This window comes from Nelusetta ayraudi, unplaced genomic scaffold (assembly GCF_046127955.1).
Source record: "Nelusetta ayraudi isolate G7.1 ecotype Tasmania unplaced genomic scaffold, CSIRO-AGI_Nayr_v1 ptg000135l, whole genome shotgun sequence".
Classification (NCBI taxonomy): Eukaryota; Metazoa; Chordata; class Actinopteri; order Tetraodontiformes; family Monacanthidae; genus Nelusetta; species Nelusetta ayraudi.
This window is the reverse complement of record NW_027466185.1, coordinates 19,005,871-19,032,119: the sequence shown is the minus strand read 5'-3', so window position 1 is coordinate 19,032,119 and position 26,249 is coordinate 19,005,871. Positions and strand designations below refer to the sequence as shown.

At 46.0% G+C, this 26,249-nt stretch overlaps 1 protein-coding gene across 4 annotated transcripts in view; it reads left to right on the top strand.

The window, feature by feature from the left end:
• adcy2b (adenylate cyclase 2b (brain)) overlaps positions 1 to 26,249 on the top strand; it is a 46,197-nt gene that overhangs the window by 7,255 nt on the left and 12,693 nt on the right. For 3 of the 4 annotated variants that reach the window (XM_076012060.1, XM_076012061.1, XM_076012059.1), the window contains exons 2-15: positions 2,306 to 2,503; positions 9,792 to 9,953; positions 10,592 to 10,741; positions 13,057 to 13,205; positions 14,926 to 15,037; positions 16,365 to 16,492; positions 17,533 to 17,691; positions 18,592 to 18,724; positions 23,433 to 23,609; positions 23,700 to 23,740; positions 24,161 to 24,241; positions 24,706 to 24,775; positions 25,011 to 25,108; positions 25,750 to 25,834. In XM_076012060.1, coding sequence (XP_075868175.1) covers positions 2,306 to 2,503; positions 9,792 to 9,953; positions 10,592 to 10,741; positions 13,057 to 13,205; positions 14,926 to 15,037; positions 16,365 to 16,492; positions 17,533 to 17,691; positions 18,592 to 18,724; positions 23,433 to 23,609; positions 23,700 to 23,740; positions 24,161 to 24,241; positions 24,706 to 24,775; positions 25,011 to 25,108; positions 25,750 to 25,834 — 1,743 coding nt within the window. The remainder of the gene's footprint in view (positions 1 to 2,305; positions 2,504 to 9,791; positions 9,954 to 10,591; positions 10,742 to 13,056; positions 13,206 to 14,925; positions 15,038 to 16,364; positions 16,493 to 17,532; positions 17,692 to 18,591; positions 18,725 to 23,432; positions 23,610 to 23,699; positions 23,741 to 24,160; positions 24,242 to 24,705; positions 24,776 to 25,010; positions 25,109 to 25,749; positions 25,835 to 26,249) is intronic. The other variant, XM_076012062.1, reaches the window with a different exon arrangement.

The following is a 26,249-nucleotide window of genomic DNA, read 5'->3' as shown; positions in this document are numbered from 1 at the left end:
ATCCTCATCCCAGGGCTGAGAGTGCCGCATCGTTCTGTTGCATAAAAAAAGCAGCCCGGGCGGCCTGACGGCAGAGCCAAACACATTTCTGTGCGCCCACACTGACGCCCGTTGTGCGGGGGAACATGAAAGGGGCCGACGTCTAATCAGACCGGCGGCTTGCTGCATTTTTACACTTTGCAGCCGCCGGCCTATGGTTTTGACTTTGGATAATTTGCTGTAAAAAGTTGGCGGATGTGGGCTGCTCAGTCCTCTTGGCGAGAAATTGATGATGGGGGGGGGGGTCTTGGCCCGCGTTTCGCAAATTACACATCGCCGAAAAAGGGTCAAGATTAGAGGAAATTTTAGACCGACTCGGGCGGAAAACATTTGCATTTCCTTCTTTTGCCCCGGAGCGCATTTTTTTGTATTTTTGCATCACATAGGCAGATTTGTCCGTCAATTTCAAAGAACTCGGTCGTGTAGGATAAACCGACGCTACGGTAATGAATGTGCCAAAGGGAAAGAAAGTGCTTGGATGAAACACTTGATTAGACAATGAGAGTTTTCCTTATGATTAGCGATGATAATTGATCACAGTGGTTACGACAGGGGTGAGTTTAACTTCCCGGAAAACTTTGCCAAACAGCAGAGGCGCTTGTTTCGAAACTTGAGCTTGAGGGTTTTTGGGTTTTTTTGTTTTTTTTTTGCTCTGCTGCAACACCGTGATGACATTGCATTGAGGCAGATAAGCAAATTGCATTTTGTAACTTTTCCTGCTTCCTACACAGAAAATGATATTTTTCTCGAAAAATTCTGACAGCAGCATGACAGGATTGTGCACTCAGTTTTTTATTTATTTATTTATTTTGTCAAAATTTCTCTCACCTTTTCCAATATCTCAGGATTTTCTGCCTCCGTCTGACTCACATTGATATTCACACTCACTCAGCCACACACAATCAGCCATTTTCTATCTTTCTTAATTAATTAATTACCTGTATGGGGTGTACATCCTCCCGGGCCTTGCTAGACAGCATGCGAGTGGGGGAAAAAAGCTCTGCGATTTGATTAGAAATTGAATTGGCTCGTATTATAAGAGCAGGAAATACATTTAGGCCCTTGCAATTTCCGGCAGTCTATTAAAAACCTCTCACTGGCCTTGAGCGACGAAGCTGAAACAAATACGTCTCTCAAGTCATTGTCGCGTATTTTACACGTAAAATTACGTATACACTTTCGTACCTAATGCTAAAAGTCACTTTTATTAGCAACACATGCTCATAAACATAGCAGCTCCAGCGTGCCAATATTGTATATGTATATATTGGGTGTTGAAGAGTTCTCCAGAGCGGCTCGTGGCCACAAATTTAATCTGCCGAGTGGTGAGGTGGTGGGAGGGGAAAGGTCTGTGTGTGTGTGTGTGTGTGTGTGTGTGTGCGCGCGCGTGCGTGTTGACAGCTTCTAAATGCTGACTCTGACAGTGTGAGGTGAGAAGTGATGCAGCGGCACATTCTCTGGACTCAGACTGTCTGCCCGTCTCTCTGCCTTCTTTCCTCCCCCCCCCCCCAAGTGTCTGTGACAGTGTTTGTGTCTTTCGTTTCTGCCCTTTTCATAAAAAAAATTAAACATCAAGAAAAATTCTCGTCAGTGTTACCCATCTGTTCATCCCCTGCTTAAACAAAGGAGCACACACTCACTATGGTACAGAGCACGCTGCTCAAGGGCCCATTGATCCTACGTTCACTTTAGCGATGTCTGCTAACCATGTTATTTGTCTCTACCCTGCCAGTGACCTCCTCAGGAATTCCTCGAGAAATCCATTATTTTTCCATAATTGTGTTGTCAGCTTCTCACAAACAGGTTGTCTGTGAAGGTTGTCAGTCATCCAGGTCATCTGAAAGTAGAAGGTTGAAGTTGGGGCGACTGTTTGTTGCCATCTTCAAGATCACGTGAACAAGTCCAGTTGCCCCAATTAAACACTTCTACTTACAGAAACATGTAAAAGGTACAACAAAGCGTCGTTTTGACCAGGAATCCACAGCTGTTTAGTTTTGTTTCGTTTCTTAGCAAGAGGCTTCGAGCTGATGGCTGGACCTACGTTTTCCTCCACAGATGCCTTTGAATAGTTGATACCTTTGGACGGAAGTGTGGGGTGACAACCTGAGTGTGGGTTGTTGACGTTTTGCTGCAGAAATCCCCACTGTGTCCACGTTTGTGCGACTGGGTGTCACGCGGATGCTCTGAATCTGGAAGCTACTTCCTGTTTTGACGTCTCCCTTTCTCCTCCTCCTCTTCCTCTTCCTCTTCTTCTTTCTCCACCCAGAATACAGAGGACCACCTGACGTTCCTGATCACAGTCCCCGCCGCCCTCTTCCTCTTCCTGTCCATCTTCATCCTCGTCTGCATCGAGTCGGTCTTCAAGCGGATGCTCCGCCTCTTCTCCCTGCTCATCTGGGCCTGTCTGGTCACCATGGGCTACCTGTTCATGTTTTCCGGAGGGATACTCAGCCCCTGGGACCAGGTAAACACACCTGTGCAGGTGTCTGTGTTGACGTGGCCATCCATCCATCCGTCTTCTACCGCTTTATCTGGAGTCGGGTCGCGGGGGCAGCAGTCTCAGCAGACACACCCAGACTTCCCTGGCCCCAGTCACCTCCTAGATCATCCAGTGGGACCCCAAGGTGTTCCCAGGCCAGCCGAGAGCTGTAGTCCCTCCGGTGTGCCCTGGGTCTTCCCACCTTTTTCCTGGTGTTGAGGTGTAATTGGGCTTAATAGGGCATGTGATCAATTTGATTGACGGTTTGCGTAGCCCCGCCCACCGCTAGTTCACTTCTCACCTCCTCGCGCAGCCTGTCCTCAACGCTAATGACGGTGAGACTGATTGGAGACGTCTCTGGGACGAGCGTTTTTTTCGGGCAGAGAAATTATGACACAAGTCGCCAGTTATTTCATTTCATTAATCAGTAAATACTGATGCACTGTTATCTCATGACAATTGCTCAGTATTTTATGATCTCGATGGAGCAAAGATTGCCTTCTCGTGATCACAAATTAACTTACTTTGTGAACTCAGTGTAACGGAAGTCCTTTGTTTTCATGGGATGATTGTCAAGTCCGATGTTGCGCGGCGGTCAGCACCATCGTCCTGATTTCAGCCTTCAAGTGCTGCCACCCGCTGGTCCAGGCATGTACCAGGAAGGTGAAAAACAGCCAATTGCATTATTGATCAGCGCATCAGGATGCACTTCAATCAAGGTCCACCACAGGCAGATGTATTAGGTTGTGGCTTTCTGTTAGGCAACTAGCACGGCTATAACCACACAGGAGATGGTGAAGTGATGCCGCTGTGATTGTTGACGTTGTTCGCAAACAGAAGTTACCGAAAATTAATTGGTTAGTTATCGACAAAACAAACATTGCAATGGCTAAATAACCAAATAATAAGTATTTCTAACAGTGCACAGACATGACCGTTCTTGGCTTCCGTATCTAGATAGACTTAGATCTCCAGCCTTGATGCTTTTTTGGACCTTCCACATGTGTAGGGTGAATAAAAAAGCCCACACTTGACACAGTATCACACAGAGAATTCAACTCTTGGCTGAGGTTGTTATCAATGAGATCTCATGAGCGTTTGTGACATCACAAAGGGCTGACTGTGTGTTTCCAAAAATGTTTTCTCAAAGTCGGACAATGCTCAGGAAGTGAAGGGGTCACATTTCTGATTTGTTGGGAATCCTCTGACAGGCCAGAGACTTAGTGTTGGAGTCATTTCTGCAGAATAATGGGGCCTTTAAAGCGTTCCTGGGTTTGAGACTGACACTGGGCAAAGAGGAAAGATTGCAAATTGCCATGCTTGCAAATTCCACTTTAGAGGATGCAAACAATTTGGATGAAAGCTCCTCTGTTTGTGTTATGAAAGGCAGGCAAAATCTGTCAAAAACTTTACCGAGTAAATATTCCTCTCATCTGAAATCCGACACGCTGCACCTGCCGGCTCCACTTGCGGGATGCGGTTAATATTCATGACCAAAAAGGATCAAACCGCCTTTCATGTGCGTACCTTTGCACGACCCTGTGCGCATGTGCCGCGTGCGTCTCCGACCCCAGGATTAATTCCTGGTGTGACATGTGTTAATTTGGCCTGATGAGTTGCTGGAGGTGAGGGCGTCGGGGCCCGGCGGACACACGAGCTTGCAGCAGCCGGCTCTTTCTCTCCCGGCTCCCTGGAATCCTATTTTCTCCGGCTCGCGCCCTGTCTACCTCCATTCATCACATCCCATTTTCTCTCTGCTGCTTCCCCACCTGCCTCCTCCTAGTCCTTCTCCTCCTCTCTTGTTAGCCATCGTCTCCTTGCCCTGCCCAAATTTGTTCCCCCCCCATCCAATCCTCTGCTGACCCCATTCACATCCTTCCCTCTGCTGGGTTTGGGATATTTTTACCACCAAGCCACCTGTGAGAGTGTAACCATTATCTATTATTAACCACGCTATCTATCTATCTATCTATCTATCTATCTATCTATCTATCTATCTATCTATCTATCTGTATGTCTGTCTATCTATCCATCTATCTATCTATCTATCTATCTATCTGTATGTCTGTCTATCTATCTATCTATCTATCTATCTATCTATCTATCTATCTATCTATCTGTATGTCTGTCTATCTATCTATCTATCTATCTATCTATCTATCTATCTATCTATCTATCTATCTGTCTGTCTGTCTGTCTGTCTATCTATCTATCCAGCGGTGGTCCAGTCAGCCATTTGTTCTTCTTCTACTTTATTGATGGCAAATAGTGAGTGTAGGTGCATAGGTATTAGATTTTTGTTCGTTTTTCAAATTTCATCACACACACAAGAGTGCACGGTGCAGCACTGAGGCCCGATTAAAATGTGCTTCCATGGCTAGGAGTGTGTTATCTAGCGTAGGGAAACAGTGAGGTTAGCCAGCACGCTTTCCCAACCGCACTAAATTTTTTGCATTTTTTTGCACTTCCTCCTCGGAGTGAGAAATTTTCAAGCAATATTTAAAGCATGGATGCTAGGATTTCTTCTTGGTAGTTATGTCCCAACGGGCATACATGAAGGCTAATAATAATGTATGCATATGGTAATGTATACTACATTTTATCTAACTGTCTAGCTGTCTGTCTAACTGTCTAGCTGTCTGTCTGCCTGTAGACAGTCACCAGCTGTGCTCCAACCAGTCATTTGTTCTTGTTCCACTTTGTTTAGAAGAAGAAGCCTTGACGAATCCCACATTGGGGAATTTTGCATAATTACAGCAACAATGCAGTAGAAAAGAATGGAGGTAAAATTGATTGAGGAGAAATAAAGAAATAAAATATTGATAGACTAAGAAGGAACAAACAAGATATTCACATTAAGACAGTTGGATTATTTTACAAGTTATGGCAAATGGCAAGTAGGTGCATCGGTATTGCTTTTATTTGCTTTGTTTTTGTTGTTTTTTCTTTTAAATGTCATCACATAGACAGAGCGCATATCTATCTATCTATCTGTCTATCTATCTGTCTATCCAAAGTTTGGGAGTGAGGGATGCAGTTGGGGAGCAGCAGTGTGTGTGGAGGGGGCACAGCAGCAGCAGCAGCAGCAGCAGCAGCAGCAGGGATTTGCAGGCTGCTCTCAGTGGGTTTGGATTGATTATGATTACTGAGAGAACAGCGTGTCTGATGGAGCACAGGGAGCTCATAACAGCGCCGGGCCTGAAAAAAGAAAAGGAGGCGAGGACTGCGCGGGGAGCAGACGGTGGGAAAAGTGGCGCCCGTCTCGCCCCTCGTCTCTCGCTCTCAGCTGCTCCTCGTCACATCCGAGCGCACTCGGCTGTTGTGTGTTTGTCTCTTCTCTCTCTCTCTGTCTCTCTCTGCTGTCTGTCCGCGCTCAAGACAACACTTCGCCCACGGAGGGTAAAAGCCCTGCAGCGTCACCTTTGTTAGGCCAGCCTTTATTGAATTTCCCTGAAGGCCACGGCTTTTTTTTTCCTCTTCCCAACCACCGGGCACATTGAACGTGGCTTCCACACCTGCTGCCTCGGGAATCGAGTCGCAGTCGCTCTGACCTGTATGGGATGGACTGTGTTTACATGGACTTTAGTGCCCTGGCCCTGACTGGGGTTTTGGGTTTTGTAAGATTTCATTTATATACATATGTATATACAGTATATATATATATAAATATATACTGTATATATATTTATACCGGAAGATGATACACTTTTCGATATGCAGTCGGATCTAAACATTTTGATCGGTGCCACAAATGTATGGGAAATTGGATAAGCAGCCTCTGCCTCTGCTTGAACCTCATCATCCCGTGGTGGTGGCCACAGTCATGCTGAATATCTGATGTCACTCTCCTCAGCCGTTGCTCCAAAGCCCCCGTGGATAAGCTCTATCCGCAACGCTGCGTTGACATTTAATAGTGCTAAGCCGGCAACAAGCCACAGCCATCTGATTTTTCTCGCCTTTGAAAAAAAATAATAAAATTGCTTGCAGTTTAGGCTGTAAAAATCTCAGAATCGACGAAGCACCTGCACAAATAAGATACAGTCACCAGAAACTGGGATTTTGAGTAAATCCCCAGTATGATCCAAACCAGGATAAGGGTATTTTGGCTCAGATGCTAACATGCTTTTATAAATAATCAGTGGTGGGCCGTCCGGGCCAGCAAGGTCTTCTCTGCTGGACTAAACATACTTAGAAAAGTAAAATTTTACCTTAGATATGATAATAAAGTTATTTTCCATAGTCAGTTCTTTTCACTGCATATAATATCCACTTGGTTGCGTTGCTCTCATTTTTGTATATTAAGGTAGAGTTTTTAATCCAATCACATTCCAGGCACTTTGTGTTTTGTAAGGCCTGAAAACCCGATAGACTTAACTCAACCCGGGGATCCAGTTGCCTCTACGACATCCATCTATCTATCTATCTATCCATCCATCCATCTATGTATCTATGTATCTATCTATCCATCCATCCATCCATCCATCCATCCATCCATCTATCTATCTATCTATCTATCTATCTATCTATCTATCCATCCATCCATCCATCCATCCATCCATCCATCCATCCATCCATCCATCCATCCATCCATCCATCGATCAAACTCACGATGGCTGAAGGAGAATGTAAAGATTAAGTTGCTGAATCATCTGCAATTTGTAATGTCAATACCATGGCGCATTGGTGCAGCAGCTGCGCCAACAGGTTCAATTGTTAAATAACTTAATAGCCCAATAGTTTCTCTCATTATTGTCTCGCTGGTCTCTCCTACGAATCGATGACAATGCGCAGTTTATTGGACAAGAGTCAAAGCTGACAGAGTGCAGTTTTGGTGAACTTTTTAAAACTTGTTGAGGAATCCCTTAAAATAGAATTTCAAAAAATCAAATCGAAAAATCAAATTTCTAAGTTTTGACAGATTCAGTGGCCTTAATTACTTTCTCTCAATTGTCATTTAAATACTGCAGTGACAAAGTTTTTCTCGACGCTGACGTGATGTGTTGCTGTGATTCTGTATGGGTTCTCCAACCTTAGTGTCATACTGGGGTATTGTGAGGTGTGTCAATTTAGGGTGGACTAAATACGACGTCACTGATGGCTTCGGGGTGAAATGCCGCGGCCTACCACTGTGAACAAGAGCTAGCGAAGCGCTAAAGCTTTTTGATGGGGATATTCAAGCACGCTTACGCCGCGCACCTTTCTGCAAACGCACAGAGACGAGCGGGTATGGACTCGGTGCTGCTGCTGCTGAAACGCACTTAGGACAAGGGAGCGAGTCAGTGAGGAAACTGGAGTGAGATGGCGGCGGCGGCTGCGGCTGCCGTCTGGAGGCGCCGGGGGCTGTATTAGGATTCAGACTGAGGCGCCGCCAAGATGGAGTGTGTCTGGCGGCCCCAGCGTGGCAGACTGAAGCAGGTGATGCACCTGAAATTGGACTGCCATTCTCGATATTACCAGACTGGACGTCACACACTCCCAGGACCTCTGCCCCGCTGCTGGTTTCCTTCTTCTTTTCCTCCTTTTTTTCTTTTGGTTCTCTCCAATCTGGAAGCTCAGGGTTAATATGAGGAAGGTCATTTCAAATCCTAATCAACATTCAGTGCAGCACACTCGCTCTGACGTCAGCGCCCATCACCAGATTGGCCCCCCCGGCCTCTTGTGGAGGAAAGTTTTGGCCAGCGCCGAACGAGCCTCTGGCTTTTTGTGCTTGCGCTGCCCTGCTGCCCGTCGTCAGCAGAGGATTGGGTCAGCTGTCAGGGAACAAATACATTGCTGCCTGCGTCGTCTGTGTGCGTGTAGAACTGCCTCCCTTTCCTTTTCCTTCTACTTCTTGCTCTCGAGCGGTCTTATTCAGCCTGACAACGAATCCCACCGAGTTATTGTGTCCTGTATTTAAAACCTCTGGCTTTGCTTGATCACGTTGTCATGGCTAGGAGTGATAGCATTTCTCGCTAACTGTCTCCCTGCAGGAGTGTTTGTAATATTCATAGACACGACCCTTCGATAGGTTTGGGCTCACTGACTCGTTTCTGCATTGAACTCCATTATAAGCAGCTTCACAAAACAATCTAGAGGAATGCTCTGAGAGCATGACTCCGGCACGGAAATCAGTACAGATGTGCTGAACACATTATGGGATGGCTTTGACAGTTGTTGTCTTAAATGTCTTAATTGAATGTGATTATTGTAATAGGCATTACAGAAGATAAATGCTTTAAAATTGCAAAATATTTTTGAAACAAAGCCTTGTATTATAATCACACCTTGTTGTGTTTGCTCAACAATAAAAGAGTAAAGAAAAAAATCATCGTGATTTATATTTAAGGCTCTTTAAAGCAGTGCACTTTTCGTGTGTCCACAGAATTTTGCACACTTCTCTCATTCACTTTTAACGAGACATCGCAGAGCGTTCAAGATCATTATTTCATAAAACCAGTTATAATTGAGTTCAATGCAGAAATGAGTTAGCGACCCCCAAACTGTTCAACGTTAGCGTAGATTGTGGAGAGCATGCAAAAGTGAGTGGGTGGGCCCACGCTGGCGATCATAATGGTAGTTATAACAAGAATCAGCTCTGTTTTTGTTGCACCTTTCCAGTGATTCAAACGAGACGTGTTGCAAAAAAAAAAAAAAAAAGGCAACATGTCGGGGTCGGGGGGGATTAACCCCCTGAGCCGTCACTCCCTGCAGATTCCTGTTTTGCGCAGCGGCTCAGTGAACCCGAGAGACACGGGAAGTAAGCAGACCGGCAGGAAGGTCAAAGTTCGCCGGCGTCCCAAGTTGAAACTGACCCTCTCCTGGCCCGGCGGCCACCATAACAGGAAGAGCTGCGCTGACTGGGGGGGGGGGAGGAAGTGGACAGAGACGAGGCAGGGGGTCGAGGCAGGAGGTCGTGGCGCCAGCTATCGATGGGTAACCACGGAGGAAACGTGCATCTGAGAGAAACTCTGTTCCGAAGGAAGAGATTCTTTACTCGCCTCTTGTACCATTTGTGCACTTTTGAGTGCACAAATGGTACAAGAGGCGAGTAACAGCCCTGTTTACTCCCGTTTTTCTGCTTCGTGTGACTAAAAGGACGAAAAAACATACTGACAAATTGCTTAAACGATTCCTTGTGCTCTTACCTCTTTCTTTTACCTCACTTTGCACCTTCATTCGCCAGAGGATAACGGTAGCAATCATGTTGTTGAGGCTGCCGCATCCGCACTTTCCCTCCGAAGATGAGACTGAGAGTGCTGGCGTGTGCGTTGACGCCCTTCTTCCTGGTCTGCAGGTGTCCTTCTTCCTGTTCATCGTGTTCGTGGTCTACACCATGCTGCCTTTCTCCATGAGAGGGGCCATCTTTGCCAGCGCCATCACCTGCCTGTCACACACTGCCACCCTCAGCATCTGCCTGGCCTCTAGAGTGACCGAACTGGAGCCGTTAGTGTGGCAGGTAAGGCCGAGAGCTCTTGAAGTCAACTGAAATGAAAAGAAAATGATGTTTGTACTTTCGCGTTATCGTGATTGTTAAGGATACTCGGCGGGCGATTTAAAATGACGTACGACATTTGAATAAGAGCACGGTTGTAAAAATCGACTTCACTGCTCCACATAAGGCAAAGCACGCTCAGCAGCGGAGCCTCCGGAGTCAGATAAACTGCTAAAAATAGCCAAATAGCGCCGTATCACAAATAGAATAGCCGCCACAGCAAACACACTGACGGGCGGAAAGATGAGAAAGAGTCGTCGAATGTCAATAAAGGCATATGAACATGCCCGGGGCCTCAAGCGGTGGAACACGCAAGCAAACACGGCCGGCGGAACATTTGCTGCAACAATAAAACACACACGAAGTCGCCCGCCGAGATACGGCACCTTTTAAAGCGCTCGGGGTTGACAGAGTCGTGTTAAAGGGCGGTGGGGGGGAGTTGCGCTCTGACCCGCTCCGACTGGATAATAATGATGGGCTTAAGTGGAGGGTACACAGGTGGAAAATAGCAGCAGGGATACGTGGAACATGAGTCACCGACTGATTTTTTTCTCTGTTTTACAACCTTCTGTTTTTTATGGTGTTTTTTTCCCCCGCCGCAGATCTTGGCTAACGTGATCATCTTCACCTGCGGCAACCTGGCGGGGGCGTACCACAAGCACCTGATGGACCTGGCCCTCAGGCAGACCTACCAGGACACCTGCAACTGCATCAAGTCGCCCATCAAGCTGGAGTTTGAGAAATACCAACAGGTACGGAAAAGGGGTTGGGGGGGGAAAGTTCTGATCGCGTTTCATAAAAAACTGTTTTTCACATTTTGTATCGCAACATATGTTTTCAATTTCAAGCCTTTGCGGGTTTGGCTTCTGGTCGAGTTGCTGCTCTCTTTATTGCTCTGGCTGAGTGTCAGATGGAAGGTTTGCCAAATCCCTCGGAATTATCTCATCACAAATCCATCTGGTGAAAGGCCCATAAAGCGTTTTCGGAGATGGGAGGCGGAGATGAGACGAGCGTTTTGCCCGTCTCGTTACGATTTCTTTACTGCCACCCGATCCAGGTAGCTAGCGCTGGAGGCTAGCTCTTGGTTCGAGGAACTGGAAAGTCGGCGCTGCCCCGCGGCGCACCGCCGACTTTCATCAAAGTCGTGGCCCAGAGTCAGTCTGGAACGGTGGAGGCGCCTTCCAGTACCTTCTTTGTTCTTTCTCCCAAAGTAAAAATGACCTCCAGTTCTGATTGAACTGCCTCTGGAACAGCATCCATGCTAATGTTTTGAGCAGCGAGTAGTCTCGCTGAAACTGCTTTCTAATTTCCTCTTCTCGCCGACAAGAGAGCAGTCTGATTGAGACTCAGGACGACGCACAGCGAAGCGGGCGTGCAAGATTTTAGAACCGAAATCTCAGCGATGCCTCTGATGTGAAAGGTTAGCAAACCAGTTTTGCATTTACTGCAAAATAAAGACTGGCTGCATATTTTTTAAAAAAAGCCATCCAATGGAGTCCTAAAATATTCCAGTCTATTCAATTATAATAAGAACGCCAGCGCATTTACAAAATTGAAATCATTTACATTTACCCAATATAATTTGCTGAATCCATGACGTTAATGTTCCTATGAGGCCTGGTCTTTCTCTGTACGTTCATCACTTTTCCTGATTTTCCTTCGGCTCCGAAGGCAGCGGAGCGTCGGGATAAAATTGCTCCGCCTGACTGCGACAATATTTTCCTTCCCAGCGTTTTTCCCGGGTTGAGGTGACGGTGAGTCGCTCGTGTCTAAAGAGGCATTATGTGGTGACATTTGCTTGACATTCGCCTCCCCGGCCTGACATCAGCCGTTCTCCGCGACGAGGGAAATGACACATGAAATTAAACATTTATTGCCGCTGATCCATTGAGTGGCCGCGAGATGATTTTTTTTCTTTCTTTCAAAAAAATAAGAAAAAAAAAAAAAAACAAGTTGTACTTACCGGCGTGAAACATATCATTGCCATCGCGCCATTTTCCCCCATGTGCATCTGTTTCACCCGACCAAATTCCCTGCTCCTAATATAATTACTGTACAGCAAGTGTCCGTGTGGTGTAAATGCCAGCGAATGACTAAAACCAAAATCTGGCCGAGTTCACATCTCTGGAGTTCATCCATCTGACGTGCGACGCAAGCGGCCGCCTGGCATCTCTCAGGGGGCCTACAAGTGTTCCTATTGCCACGGCGGCCAATCGGTAAATAAAGAGGCAGAGGGTGGGGCAGAGCCGGGGGGGAGGAGAAGGGGGAGGGGGAGGGAGGTGGCTTCTATTTTTAGACACCCCTGACGCCTTTCTCCACTTAATTTGCTGCTGTGTTTTAGGAAATGAGCCCGTGGTGTGTGAACAATGTAATGACCCTCTTTGCTGCGAGACACATTTATGAGTCACACCCCCTTAGGCAGCTTTTGCACTCCGGCTCATTTGTGCGGGTGCACACACACACACACACACACACACACACACACACACACACACACACACACACACACAGCGTCCTCCATCCTTTGGTGGATGGCGTTAAATTACAACCCACCGCACACGGCCGGACCAGACCTGCACGTGATGGATCTTTTGTTTGCCTCCCCCCATTTTCCTATCACCTCACACAATAGACTTCATTATGTGCCACATCTGAGGTCAAATGCGAAGAACTGGAACTAAAAAAGTTCTCCAATCACCTTCTGTGTTTTTGCTCCCTTTTGCAAATGCTTAGTTTGGGCCCTTTACCAATTTTTTTTTTATCAGAAATTCTGTCGATGTTTATTTAAAAAAAGGAAATAAATCCTGACTATATAAAGTGAATGTGCTTAATGCCAACAGCTACCTGAGCACAAAATATTTTGAACAGTTTCGCCCTCGTCCATGCATTCTCCAGACACTCGGTAAACAAAAAACACGTTTTTTTTTGTCTGACATCATCGCTCTCACATGTTCAATTTCTCGACACTCACTCTACTACGGAGCATCGTCGGCTATTGGCCTTTTTGTTGTTGTTTTTCTCTTTCTTTTCCACGTGCTTTGACTCCTCTGCCTCCTCTGCCTCGTAGGAGCGCTTGCTGCTCTCGCTGCTGCCGGCTCACATCGCTCGGGTGATGAAAGCTGAGATCATCCAGAGGCTGCAGGGGCCCAACTTCGGCAGGACGGAGAGCACCAACAACTTCCACAACCTGTATGTGCAGCGGCACACCAACGTCAGGTAGGTGTCGGGTAGCAGTGTTGTGGTACTGGAGATTGGTCTTGGTCTCCAGACCACGTGTTAAGGGTCTCGTCACGACACGATAATAACAGAAAAGAATCCAGCTGCTGCCGTTTTACACTCTGTTGGTGACACCCAGAGTGACACATTGCCCCCTTATTCCTAATTCATTTATTTATTTAATTTTATGGAGCAATTTTTTTTTTTTTGTGGTTCAAAATAAGCAGCAAAATGTTAAAGAACATTATTCAAAGACACCTTGCTGAAAAGAGATGTTGCTGCTCCATTTAGAAGCAAACTGGAATTTAAAAAAGACACTGGTCATTTTTTTCTGTCTTGATATATAAAGTCTTGGTCTGGCCTCGATCTCCAGACTCTCTAGTCTTGCTAATGTCTTGGTCTCGGTTGGTGCCGTCTTGACTACAACACTAGGCGAGGACCCCACCTCCCTCTTCATCCATGGCTTCCTTGGCTCTTGTCTCGCCGCTCGAGTGCTCCCCTGCGTCTTGCTGTCGTCCCCCCCGGTCCTCGACGCTGGTGTTTGGATTTGGATCCCGAATCGCCTCCCCGCCACTCGTCCCTTTTAATCTGCTCGTCTTCTCTCCTCATCCACCGCCTCCTCTGCTTCCCTCTCACTGCCTCGGCCAAATTCAATTCTGCGTTAATCCACCTCCATTGTGCTCCGAGGTCACTTTGTCACACGACACGGGCCCTCTGTTCGCAACACAGCGCCCTCAACGCCCCCCCCCCAACCATCTCCCCATATCGGCGATGTTCGCACAAATCCAGGTTTACCTCAAGAGCCTCTCCTCAGACCCCCCCACCACCACCAAACTACGTCTTCCTGTTACGCCGAGGCTTTACGGGATGAGCAATATCACTCTGGTCCTTCACACTGAGATCCCAGGTGTGTGTGTGTGTGTTTGTGTGTGTGTGTGTGTGAGGGAGAGAGAGAGAGCAAAGAGGGTACGAGAACGTGATAATCTGCCCGTTATACTTCCAATAATAATATATCCTGTAAGGACGCTCATCTCCCCAAGAACAAAGAGCTCAAATCCAAGGACAGACTCAGACGCCTCAGTTTGAAGCCAGCTAGAGAATTTTTTGTATTTCCTTCTAACCCCAATTGGTCATAAGCAGATGACCTTTGACCCTCTGGAGTCTGGATCTGCTCCAGGTTTCTTCCCTTGCTCTGGGGGCCCGGTTGGTTTTTCCTCTGATTGACGTCTTTAGATGTGATTTAGTGCTGTACAAATAAAGGTTGATTGCTTGATTGATAAATTAAAATGAACTATGCTAAAGTGGAGCAAATACAGCCAAAAAAAAAAAGGTTTTAGGTGTATGAGGAATGACAGTTTCTGTTGTTGTTGTTTTGCATTATTAGAGTGATCATTCACAATTAGTCCCACTTAAGTGTCATTTGGAAACTCTTCCCTACCAATGCAGAGGAAACTGTCGCAATAACACGAAAGACAAATGCATTTTCATCCACTGTTATTATCTGTCATGTTTCCTGTGTAGCCTTCACCTTTTCAGTGCTTCTGCTTAAAATGTTTTCTAAACAAGGCTGTGTTCATCTAAATTTCCAAACAATCACATTGGTGTTCACAGGTTAATGCTTCTCCCGTCTGCGTGAATCCTACGCCTTTCGCAATGTGCTGCCTTTGTCTGTTTCGCATTTTGAATTTTGCTTTGTGTCACTGTCTGCGCCTTCCCGCAGCATTCTGTACGCTGACATCGTGGGCTTCACCAGGCTGGCCAGCGACTGCTCCCCAGGAGAACTGGTGCACATGCTGAACGAACTGTTTGGCAAGTTTGACCAGATTGCAAAGGTGGGTTCGGTCTGAGTGTCGGATTTAAACCGTGTGAACGCGGTTCTGACTGGTTGTGCACAGAATCGCAGAGAAGAATTATCTTTTATTCACTTGGGCTTCAACTGAGCTTCACACCAATTCAAGGTTTTAACGCATCTTTAGAGCCTCTGCCATGTGATTGCAGGGGCACGATTTATTCCAAAATGTACATCATGAATGCATAACATTTTAGAATTATTCACAAAGTACAAAGAAATTCACAAAATACAAATAATTCTTGTTAAAAATGCTAAAACAGAGCTTCATATAACCTAAATGCATCTGTTATGAAAGACCAAGAATCTAGGCCGGTATTTTGCTTGAAACTGCTTCTCTTGGCTGCCTTGATTTCTTGCGATTACCTCCAAGTGTGCGCAGGCTTAAAGAGCCAAGGCCACCACACCTGTGTCTCTTTCTTCATTCTGCTGCAGGTTCAGGTAATTTGCCGATGGATTACAGTTAATCTCCTAAAACTTTGGCTTGGTCGTAACCAGTAATTTTGTGCAATTTTCACCCTTTCCTTAATTCATTGTTTTGGTTGTGTCACACAAGAAAGAAACACAAGAAAATTCTCTGAAGAAAGGGGCATTTTTGCGCATTTCTCTTCTTGATTGGTCAGCCAAAGGTAGCAACTTAGCACGAATTAGAAGAAGATTTTCGAATACATTGAAGATCCGCAACGATCACAGGATGAGTTTCAAGACAGACGCACTGTGATCGTGGTAGAACACTGTGTGTCCATCACCAAACGCTGCTGGGAGACATTGGCATGAATGTTTTCTGTGTCCTGTGGCCGGCGTCGGCCTTCGGTTCTGCACCTCCCCAGAGCGCCGCGCTTTTTGTTAACCGCTCCGGGTTGTGGCGGTGTGGGCCGCTCTCTCTCTCTCTCTCTCTCTCTCTCTCTCTCTCTCTCTCTCTCTCTCTCCCTCTCTCGTGGCTCTCCGGGTCTCAACAGTTGAGTCAGGCGCTCTCGGCTTTGTGTCCGGCGCTCCGTCTGCTCGACGAGGCTGCTGTTACATAAAAAGCCGCCGATGAGCTGTTACACATCCCACATGTGGAATGAGAGCTAATGCATTAGGTCTGCGTAGGTGTGGATGCTGTTGGGGTGGAGGGGGCGCCCGCTTGATGGATGTGACTGTGTGTCTGCATGAGGGTTGTGCGGAGGTGAGAGGTAGCGCAGGGCTGACATTTTATCGATGAAACGGTTAAGTGTTCCAAAAGGCATCCAAAAGGCATTTCATCATTTGTCCCTTCGGTTTTCCTCTCCGCCGCCTTGTCCCCGTTTCTAAACCACCCTCTCTTCCAGGAGAACGAGTGCATGCGGATCAAGATCCTGGGGGACTGCTACTACTGCGTGTCCGGCCTGCCCGAGTCGCTGCCTCATCACGCCAGGAACTGTGTGAAGATGGGCCTGGATATGTGTGAGGCCATCAAGTAAAACGCCATATTTCTTCTCCTTCGCTCTTTGTCGTGTCTGACACGCGCCGACGTGATCAAAACGCAAGTCCAACGCCGCATTTTCTGCTTAGTCTCAGGGGAAACTGTCTGAGTGCGATTAATTAAAGACCTTACTGAGCAAATAAGACTTGAAAATAGGAGAGATTTCCATTTAATTCCTTTTCTTCCACTCTCAAACTGCTGCGAGTGTTCTTCCAGACCAATATCTTTGTGTGCTTGTGCCAAACAAATCTGGAGACGCTCCTTCCGTCGCTCATAATGTCAACCAGAGTCAATTTCAACGGTGTTTCAGCTATGTACAATTTTCTTTTCTTCTCAGAATAAACATTTTGGAAGTACAATCACAGGATCTACTGTGTAGGAAAGTTTCTTTTCGCAAAAATGCTAAATTCGACAGTCCCATGCTTAGTAAGCACACTTTCATGTTAATGGTCCAGTGTGTAATATTTGGCCTGATTTATGATTTTTATATTCGTAAAAGCAGAATATGGTACCCATAAATACATCAATAAAAGTGTATAATCTCACTACTGAAGAATATACAGTACATATAGCAGGGGTCTTGCACCACCATATTTTTAAGGAAGCATGATGTGAACAATCCAGCCTGCCTACCATAGTACTTCATACTCGGGGTGAATCCTCGCATTCTCGAAAAAAAAACAACAAAGAAGAAGGTGGACGAGATACCCAGGTTTTTGTGCGCAGGCCACCGTAGCTCACTGGCAAGCTCAGGAGGGGGACGGCGAGTGAAAGACGCTGCTTGATCTCGTTGCTTCTTCTTTGAAATCTCCAAATATTACACACTTAACCTTTAAATGAAAGATTATACATCTTGAGTAAGGCAAAATGAAAAGAGTTTCATACTCACACAGTCACGTGAAGGAGCATTTGTGGATTTTTTTCTGCAGACTGGGCCAACTTTCTACCGCGTCTCCAGCGATTATGCTAAGCTAAGATGAGCTGAGCTGCATCTGCATTCTGCCATGCGCTCTCGCTGTCTCTCCCTCTCACAGAAAGGTTCGAGACGCCACCGGAGTCGACATCAACATGCGCGTGGGCGTCCACTCCGGCAACGTGCTGTGCGGCGTGATCGGCCTGCGGAAGTGGCAGTACGACGTGTGGTCACATGACGTGACGCTAGCCAACCATATGGAGGCGGGCGGCGTGCCAGGGTGAGATGTAGCTGAACGCTTCAGCAAAAGCTGAATTTTGCTTCTTGGAGACATTTCTACTGGGTCTTGTCCCGGTCTCGAACTGGGCGGACTTGGGATTTTTGATCCAAGACCGGTTGAGACTCAGCCAACACCGCAATGACACGATAACAACGGAAAAGAATCCGTAAACAGAGGGCTAAACATGAGGCTAAACATCTCGATCTAATAATATGCCAACTTTTAAACAATATATCTTCGCTCTTTTACTTCTCAGGCGGTGGTGTTCTTGTCGAACGTCACAGAACAGACCAAAGTAAATATACGCACATCTGTATTCAAACTGTAAGAATGGATGGAGTGTATCTCGTTGTCAATGTTGATCCACTGTGAACTCCCGTCATGTGATGTTGAGCTTGATCCTGCCCATTTGAACTGGCAGCAGCCTGTCACACAACGCAGTGCTTGGCTAAAAATATTCATGCGACTCGCAATAAACGTACACCTGCGTGCCTGACACGACCGCACACTGTCACAGCAAATATCAGCCGTCTATGACGTGAGAGCGGCTAGTCGGATGTCTTCCATGGGTCCATTAGGTCGGTCGTTCTGTCACGAGTGTAACGAGCCACAGGCAATTTGTCAGGTCATTATATCATTCCTTTAACTAAAAACAAAAGCCTCTCAGCGTCGGTGTGTTTGTCTCAGAGCTCCTAATGGTTGGGCTCCTCTTTAATGCCCGCTAAAGGCGCCTGGAAGACAGATTGGGATCGAAAGACAAACAAACAAAAAAAACTGTGTCCGTCCCTCGGGCGCCGCGCCGATTGTAAACAACTTAGACTTTCAGGCTAAGGCAGGTCCAAGTGTGTTTAACGCAGACGTGGCTGCAGCTGGAGCTTCTCTGTGTGTTTGTCTCCGCAGGAGGGTCCACATCTCCTCCGTCACGCTGGAACATTTGAAGGGCTCCTACAAGGTGGAGCCCGGAGACGGACAGAGCCGAGACTCCTACCTGAAGGAGCACGGGGTGGTCACCTTCCTGGTCATCAATCCCAAGGTTGGTCACATTGTTCTTTGATTATTATTATTTTTTTTTTTTTTAATTAATTTAATAACTTAAGCCTTTAAGCGCCATCATTTTTTTCAAGAAAATATTAAATTTTGATATCAAGATTTCAAATGGCTGTGGCTTGAAATTGGTTAGAGATAAAGCCATACTGTAATTGAGAAAAATCTTCAGTAAACCCAAACTTTTTGATCTGTATGTCAGATCCCTGTCTCCACAATACCCCACAGGCGGGCTTTCTCTCTACTCCGAAAATCTGAATATGAACACCGCCACAAATGCTGCTCAGATTGAAGCCACAGGTGTCTGCCATCTCCTGGTGTAAAGTGGAAACTACTTTCAGCATCATATTTGCCGCTATGGCCTGTTTAATTCAGCAATGACGCTTGAATGACCGTGGCGCCTAAAGGGTTAACTTACTTAATAAGCCCATTTGACATTGTACAATTCCTTTGATTTTTTTTTTCACTGCAGTATAATCACCAATGTAATAAGATTGTTATAAACATACATATACAACTATTAACAGCGTCATGGTATCCGCACGTAGTTTACGAATACAAGTAGAGTACTCAACCTCGATATCGGTACCGATACCCGACACTGGCATTGCTATTGGTACCAATACCCGATGCTGTATCGGTGGATCCTGAGAGCAAATCTTCAGTTTTCTGCACATCTATAGCAGTTTTGTGGACTAATTGATTGAAAACTGAAATCAAGGATGAAAATCAAACCCCTCTGAACTGATGTGTTTAATGTGGAACCTTAAAGCGGAATGTCATGGCGGCCCGTCCCTGTGTCCGCTCACGGTCCACAGTGAAAATTCACACGCAGTAGCTGCTGGTTTGCGGCGGAACAATCTCCTCACGGTAGGCGTGTGTTTGGGTCAAGATGATATAATGAAGCAAAAAATATTTTCGGCGCTGCTGATTTAGAAACATTTCGGCGCTCAGCTTAAGCTTTACATAAAAGAAAAACCACACGAATCCCACGCCACCGCTTGATCCCGCCTGCAGCATGGCGGCAAGCTGAACAATTGACGACAAAGGTGTCCAAAAAGAAGAAGGGACACACTGGCACACGTTGAAGCATCCATACGGACACTTGACTGCTGGTGAGCAGCACAGCCGTTCACGCAGCTTCACAAGTCGACTCAGACGCACTGAGTTTCGAGATATCTTTTCATCGCGCCTCTTCTGTGAACTTTGTGCTGCACACGTCTCTAAATAAGATTGGCAGCCGCTCTCTGCTTCGGCTTTTTTTGCTTGGAAAATGAAAAGACACGCTCGGCAGCCCTCTGCCTCTCTAATCCCCTCCATCGCCTGGCTAAGATGCACCCACCATCCCTAAATATCTGCAATCAGAGCTCCGTGTGACCTCCCTCGGGCGCCCCGTGTTTACTCTCTTCTCTGCGTGCGCCTCGGGGCAGCCGGGGTTCTCGGCAGCACCGTCTTGTTTTGTTTTCTTCCGTCTGAAGAATTAAGGCCTTCCAGTGAATCTCAGGAAAAGCCGCGATGTCCTTTCCAGCACCGATTCCTCTAAATCTCCTTTGCATTTTGTTATTCTGAGCTTAAAAGGAAGAAAGAAAGAGAATCAGATTTGGAGTCTCTACTTTAGAGTCGTCGCTTCACTCATCCTGTAGGTTCTCGGTGGAAGATGCAAGAATGCAAAATAGAAAATAAACCTTTTTCCACCACCAGTAATTGAATTTAATAACAGGTGGTGACGAGTACATCTTTTAAAACGCTTTGCATCCTCCGCTTTGATGAGTCCTCCTGTTTTGAGGCATTGTCACCAATCATGACTGCATGATGTCAGCCTGCTGTCGAGTCGCATGGTTGGATTATTTGGACGTTGTCTTCTTTTATAAATGTTGCTCTTGTTCAACACAGACCCACATCATGATTATAATATTACCAATAGTGGATATTTGCGAAAGCTTCAATAATAGGTGCACAAATTCAGCAGCTACTCAACTAACCCGGTTCAATAAGTCTTGTTAGTGTGCAGTTGTTGTTGGGGGTGGGGGGTGGGGGCAATTTGTAAAACGTGGACAAGATAATTGAATTAGTTTGTTTTGAAGCGTTCTTGCTGGTTTTTGTTTTTGAAATGCCAATATCTTCATTGTTTGTAAGGTTTCGTACAGCTCAGTACGATATTTGCCATAACCTCTCACAAATGATTTTATATGCTACGCTCATAGATTGTGTGTTTGTGAAAGCCAGCGAACCGAACGCAGATAGTTGGTGTGAGAGAAGGCAATGCAGAGGATCACGTTCCATGGAGGCAGATGACGAACCTCAAACAGCCCAAAGATGTTTTCCACAATTTTCCTGTTTCGAAAAAATGCAAAATACATTTTTTTTTGTAGCTCAGATAGATTTTCAATCTCTTGTAAGATATTGATAAAAAAATAAATAAATAAATAAATAAAATACAGCGTGTGCCCAGTGACATTTTAGAGAATCCGTCAAATGGATAAAGGCCAAATATGGATCATGGGTTGCAGGAGGTGTCATGTCCACTGTCATTACTATTGATTGTCACTGTCAGATCTGCTCAGTGCAGCCATGGGAAGCCAAGTCCCGCAACCATCCACGTGTGCCAGGTTCAGCCAGTCACAAAATCTGGAGTTAAATGCTGGAAAGAGTGACCCCCCCCCCCCACCCCCACTCCCCACCCCCCGCTCCCCCCCCAAAAAAGAAGCCAAATGTAGGAGGAGCAGGTCTTCACTGAGCCCACTGTGTGTGGGCATCCAGATCAAAAAGAAAAATGGGAGTAGGGGAATTAAATGAGCAATTGTTTATTCGGGAGCTTCATGCTGCTGAATATTTTCTGACAGCGGTGAAGCGGCTGAATATTTGTCATTGAAAAGCACTCAGCGCACACGCTAAAATGAAAAGCATGGCGGCGTCACTCTGTGGAAGTGTTTTAGCGGATAAAACAAAAACGTAGCCGGCCGCACGTTCCCGATGTCAAGAGCGGTCAATTGGCTGGACTTTCCACCGGGTTCGTTGCACACCTGGTGAGTGCGAGCAGCGAGCGAAACCTGCAGTTTGCGAGGCGCGTCGATAGCCATGCACAAGTTTCCCTACATAGCTTTGGCTTGTGCGTGCTTGTACATACATTGATTGCAATGCAATGGTGTGTTATTTCTTTGAACGATCCCCAGAAGCTCTCTGTAGTACTCAGGATTAAAAAAAGATACTGGTCATTTTTTTTCTGTTTTGTTATTTTTCTTTCATATATAAAGTCTTGGTCTTGTCTCATTCTCAACCTCCAAATGTCTTAGTCTTGTCTTGGTCTCGATGCTCTCTGGTCTTGAGAATGTCTTGGTCACCTGGTGTTAAAACTAAATAATTAAATATTACAAAAATAACAAATAGCTCCAATAATCACATTCAAAGAAATGCTTCAACCTGTACTTTTATTGGGGGAAAAAATGTCAAAAGGGGCAGTCATCAATCCAACATCAATCAATATTTTCAAGAGCAGGTTTAAGCAGGAATGATTTATTTATAGTGTTTCCCCTCAGGCATGGCGGGTAGCCTGATTGTGCGAGCGAAACTTAATGGCTCAGCTGGGAAGCAGGCCATTAATATTTACATCCTGCTCCGTCTCTCCCCTCTTTGAGTAGATTTGCATTTCCTCCTGCGGTACAGTGAGGCTCGGTCCTGCTGTGAGCACCGCGAGAGAGAGAGAGAGAGAGTGTGTGTGAGAGAGAGAGCGAGAGACAGAGAAGTGCCATTCGATGCCCTTTGCTTCTCCAAAGCCGGTCTCTCGCTCTCCAATCCATAAGTGAGAAGCAGTGGGGGGAGAAACACAGGCATTTCCTCGCGAGGCTGAAACCAGAAACTGCTTGCAAGAAAATGCCCCCCTAATGGAAAACATGGCGTCGGAGACGCTTTTCTTTCACAATTGCACTGCCCGTGGCCGTGCGTTTCATCATGAGCAGGAAGTGGCTCCCCGGGGCGCGACGGACGGGAGCAGCCGCCACACGAGGGGTCCGACTGCTTCCAGAACGCACCGAGAGTCGAGTGGCTCTTTGTGGAGCGCTGGATCCGCATAGCTTTCCCAGAAGTGATGCAGCGTGTCCTCCCACAAATCCCTCACACATGTGCCTGACTAAATATCAGGGGTTTGATTCTCCAGCACAGTCTAGTCATTTTTAGTCCTACCTCAGTCATACACCTCATAATACCACCAATACAGCGCTACTCGAGAATCCATGCAGTATCGCGCTTACACATTACGCCACCTTACAACACTTCTGAGCATTTAACTCGCGGCCACACTTCAGAGTAGGAAACTAAGATCACGGATATTGGCCAGAACTACAAATAAATGGCGGTTTTAAGAGATTAGTCAACAACATTTTAATAAATCCACCAAAAGTATCCTATGTGAGCTTAACCCTGTTTGTCAAATGAATTGTTGCAGTTTCATATAAGACACCAATGAGAGGACAATGAAAAAAACACCCATTGAAAATAAAATGCACATATTGCTTGCATTTGTTTTTTTCTTTTTTTTTTTTGTACTCTAAGTGGATGTAATATTGCATAAACAGAGCGGACGATGAAGAATAATTTTATTTACATATTTAAAAAAAAAAAAAAAAAAACTTCTGAGAATCTTGGCCAGCGGAGAAGGTCTTTGCTCAAATCAAGCTTTTCTTTCCTTTGTGCTCCTGCAGACCGAGCGTCACAGCCCCCTGCTGGGCTTGCGTTCCCGTCCTTCCCTGGATGGCGGCAAGATGAGGGCGTCCGTCAGGATGACCCGGTACCTGGAGTCCTGGGGCGCCGCCAAGCCTTTTGCCAACCTCCACCAGCGGGACAGCCTGACCACAGACAATGGCAAGATCAACACAACTGTTAGTACAAGCGCGGTGCCCTCGTCTTTTCCCGACATTCGCAACAGCCCATAGAGGCGCGATAGGTGACTGGTCTGATTCCTCTTCCAGGATGTTCCAATGGGCCAGTACCACTTCCAGAGAAGAGAGAGGTGAGCAGGACACGGCAACGCAGGGTTTAAGAAATTGAACCGGATACACAGAATGGAAAGTTTCTGAATATCTTGGGTTGATTTTAATGCATCCATCCAGAATTGAACCTATAGAGACATATATAATATGTGTGTATATCAATAAATATATATATATGTATTTATACATATGTATATATATATATATATATATATATATATATATATATGTGTGTGTGTATATGTATATATGTATGTGTGTATGTGTGTGTGTGTATATATATATATATGTATACATACATATATGTATATATATATACACACATATCCATATATATACATATCAATAGATACACATACATATTTATATTTGATTTGTACCTTGTGACACACGAACCACTTTTTCACAACACATGACATGTCTTTCTTCTGTCACACCAGGTCTAAATCACAGAGGAGGAGGTTTGAGGAGGAGCTCAATGAGCGCATGATTCGCACCATCGACGGCATCAACTCGCAGAAGTGAGCATTTCTTCGCCAACCGAGAGCCACGACTGCATCACTCCACACGTACATCGCAGGAGAAACGCAAAGCACACGGGAGCCTCAGTGGCTCCCTGATGATCAGGCCTGTACTGAAACACTTGCCTCACTAAAAACATGGCTTTGACATCGGTCAAAGTTGATTATTTTCTTTTTCTTTTTCAAGATTATTTTTTTTAATCTTTTTTTTTATTGTTCATGTATCTCACCATAATGCCATGTGCAGTGGTGGAAAAATACTAGGAAACACCATTGCACATGGTCTCTGATTTCATCACGAAACATTTTAAGATTTTGAAAATATGTGTTTTTTTGTGTGTTCAAAAAGGTTTGGCTGTATCAGCCAGACACAAAGGCACGGCCCGTCAAAAGAAAAAACAATTTCTCTGCACTCTACATCTCGGTTCCTCTGTGTTGTCTCTCTGTCTCACCCGTGTGCCCAGGCAGTGGCTCAAGTCCGAGGACATCCAGAGGATTTCGTTGTTCTTCCACAACAAAGCTCTGGAGAAGGAGGTAGGCGAGCCGGCATTGTTTGCGCATGCACACACACACACACACACACACACACACACACACACATACACACACGCACACACACACACACACACACACACACAAAATCAATGGAACACTATAGTTCCAAGAGGCCAAACACCTTCATTACACACACACATTCTCATATTGCAGCTCCTCCATAGAAGCAGGCAGTTGTGCGTTCTCCAATATTCTCTACTTTTCCCCTCAATAGTACAGATCCACGACGCTGCCGGCATTCAAGTACTACGTGACCTGCGCCTGCCTCATATTCTGCTGTATATTCGTCGTGCAGATCCTCGTCTTGCCAAAGTAAGCAGCTCCGAAAAAAAAATAATTTGTGGGCATGGGCAACAATTTCATCAGTGACGCGGCTGAAGATAGCAGGGTGGGAGTCTTGGGGGGTGAGGGGGCGGAAGAACGGGAGCTAAAAATGAAAGCCAACTGCGAGGGCACCGTGTCGGTGAGCGATTACGGAGCAGGTGAATCAAAGTGTGTCTCTTTATGGCGAGGACGGGTAAAATTACGACTGTGCTAATTTAGCGCCTCTGGGAGCCAGGGGTGTAATTCAGCGTCTGAGTGGGTATTGATCATGCCGATTCACCTCTCATTCTCTCACTCTCGCACTCTCGTTTGGCTCAGCGTCGCCCGGCAGCGTCGTGTGTGTGCGTGACATCGTCTGCCCTCTCAATCAGCCACAGTGTCTGTACAAAAGCTGCGCACGTACGCGCAGCCGCGTTGCAAAGCTCACAGTCGCGCTTGTTCCACGTCGCGCTCGAGGATTTGTGGAATGCATCCATTATACTTGGTAACCTAGGGGATTAAAAGCGTGTCTCTGTGCGTGCGTGTTTGTGTGTTTGTGTGTGTGTGTGTGTGTGTGTGTGTGTGTGCGTGCGTGCACGTGTGTGTGTGTGTGTGTGTGTGTGTGTGCGCACGTGTGTGCGTTTTTACAGAACTGCCGTGCTCGGCGTCTCCTTTGGCCTGGCCTTCCTGCTGTTAGCATTGATCCTGCTCCTCTGCTTCTCCGGCCACATTCTGGTGAGTTTGTCTTGATTGAACATGAGCACACACGGACACAGTATACGCACGCACACACACACACACACACACCTACACACACACACACACTACATTTTGACCAAGCTAGCATTTCAGTCTTTTGTTTTCTCGCTGTTTTGTCCAAAGCAGCCGTTCTCTATGTGCTGCCTGATGTCAGTAATACAGTAATGTGCATGTTAAACATGATACAGCGTATCTGGCAGTAGCATTAGTAGTAGTAGAATAGTTGTAGTAGTAGTAGTAGAATAGTTGTAGTAGTAGCAGTAGTAGTAGAATAGTTGTAGTAGTAGTAGTAGAATAGTTGTAGTAGTAGTAGAATAGTAGTAGTAGTAGTAGTAGCAGTAGTAGTAGAATAGTTGTAGTAGTAGTAGAATAGTAGTAGTAGTAGTAGAAT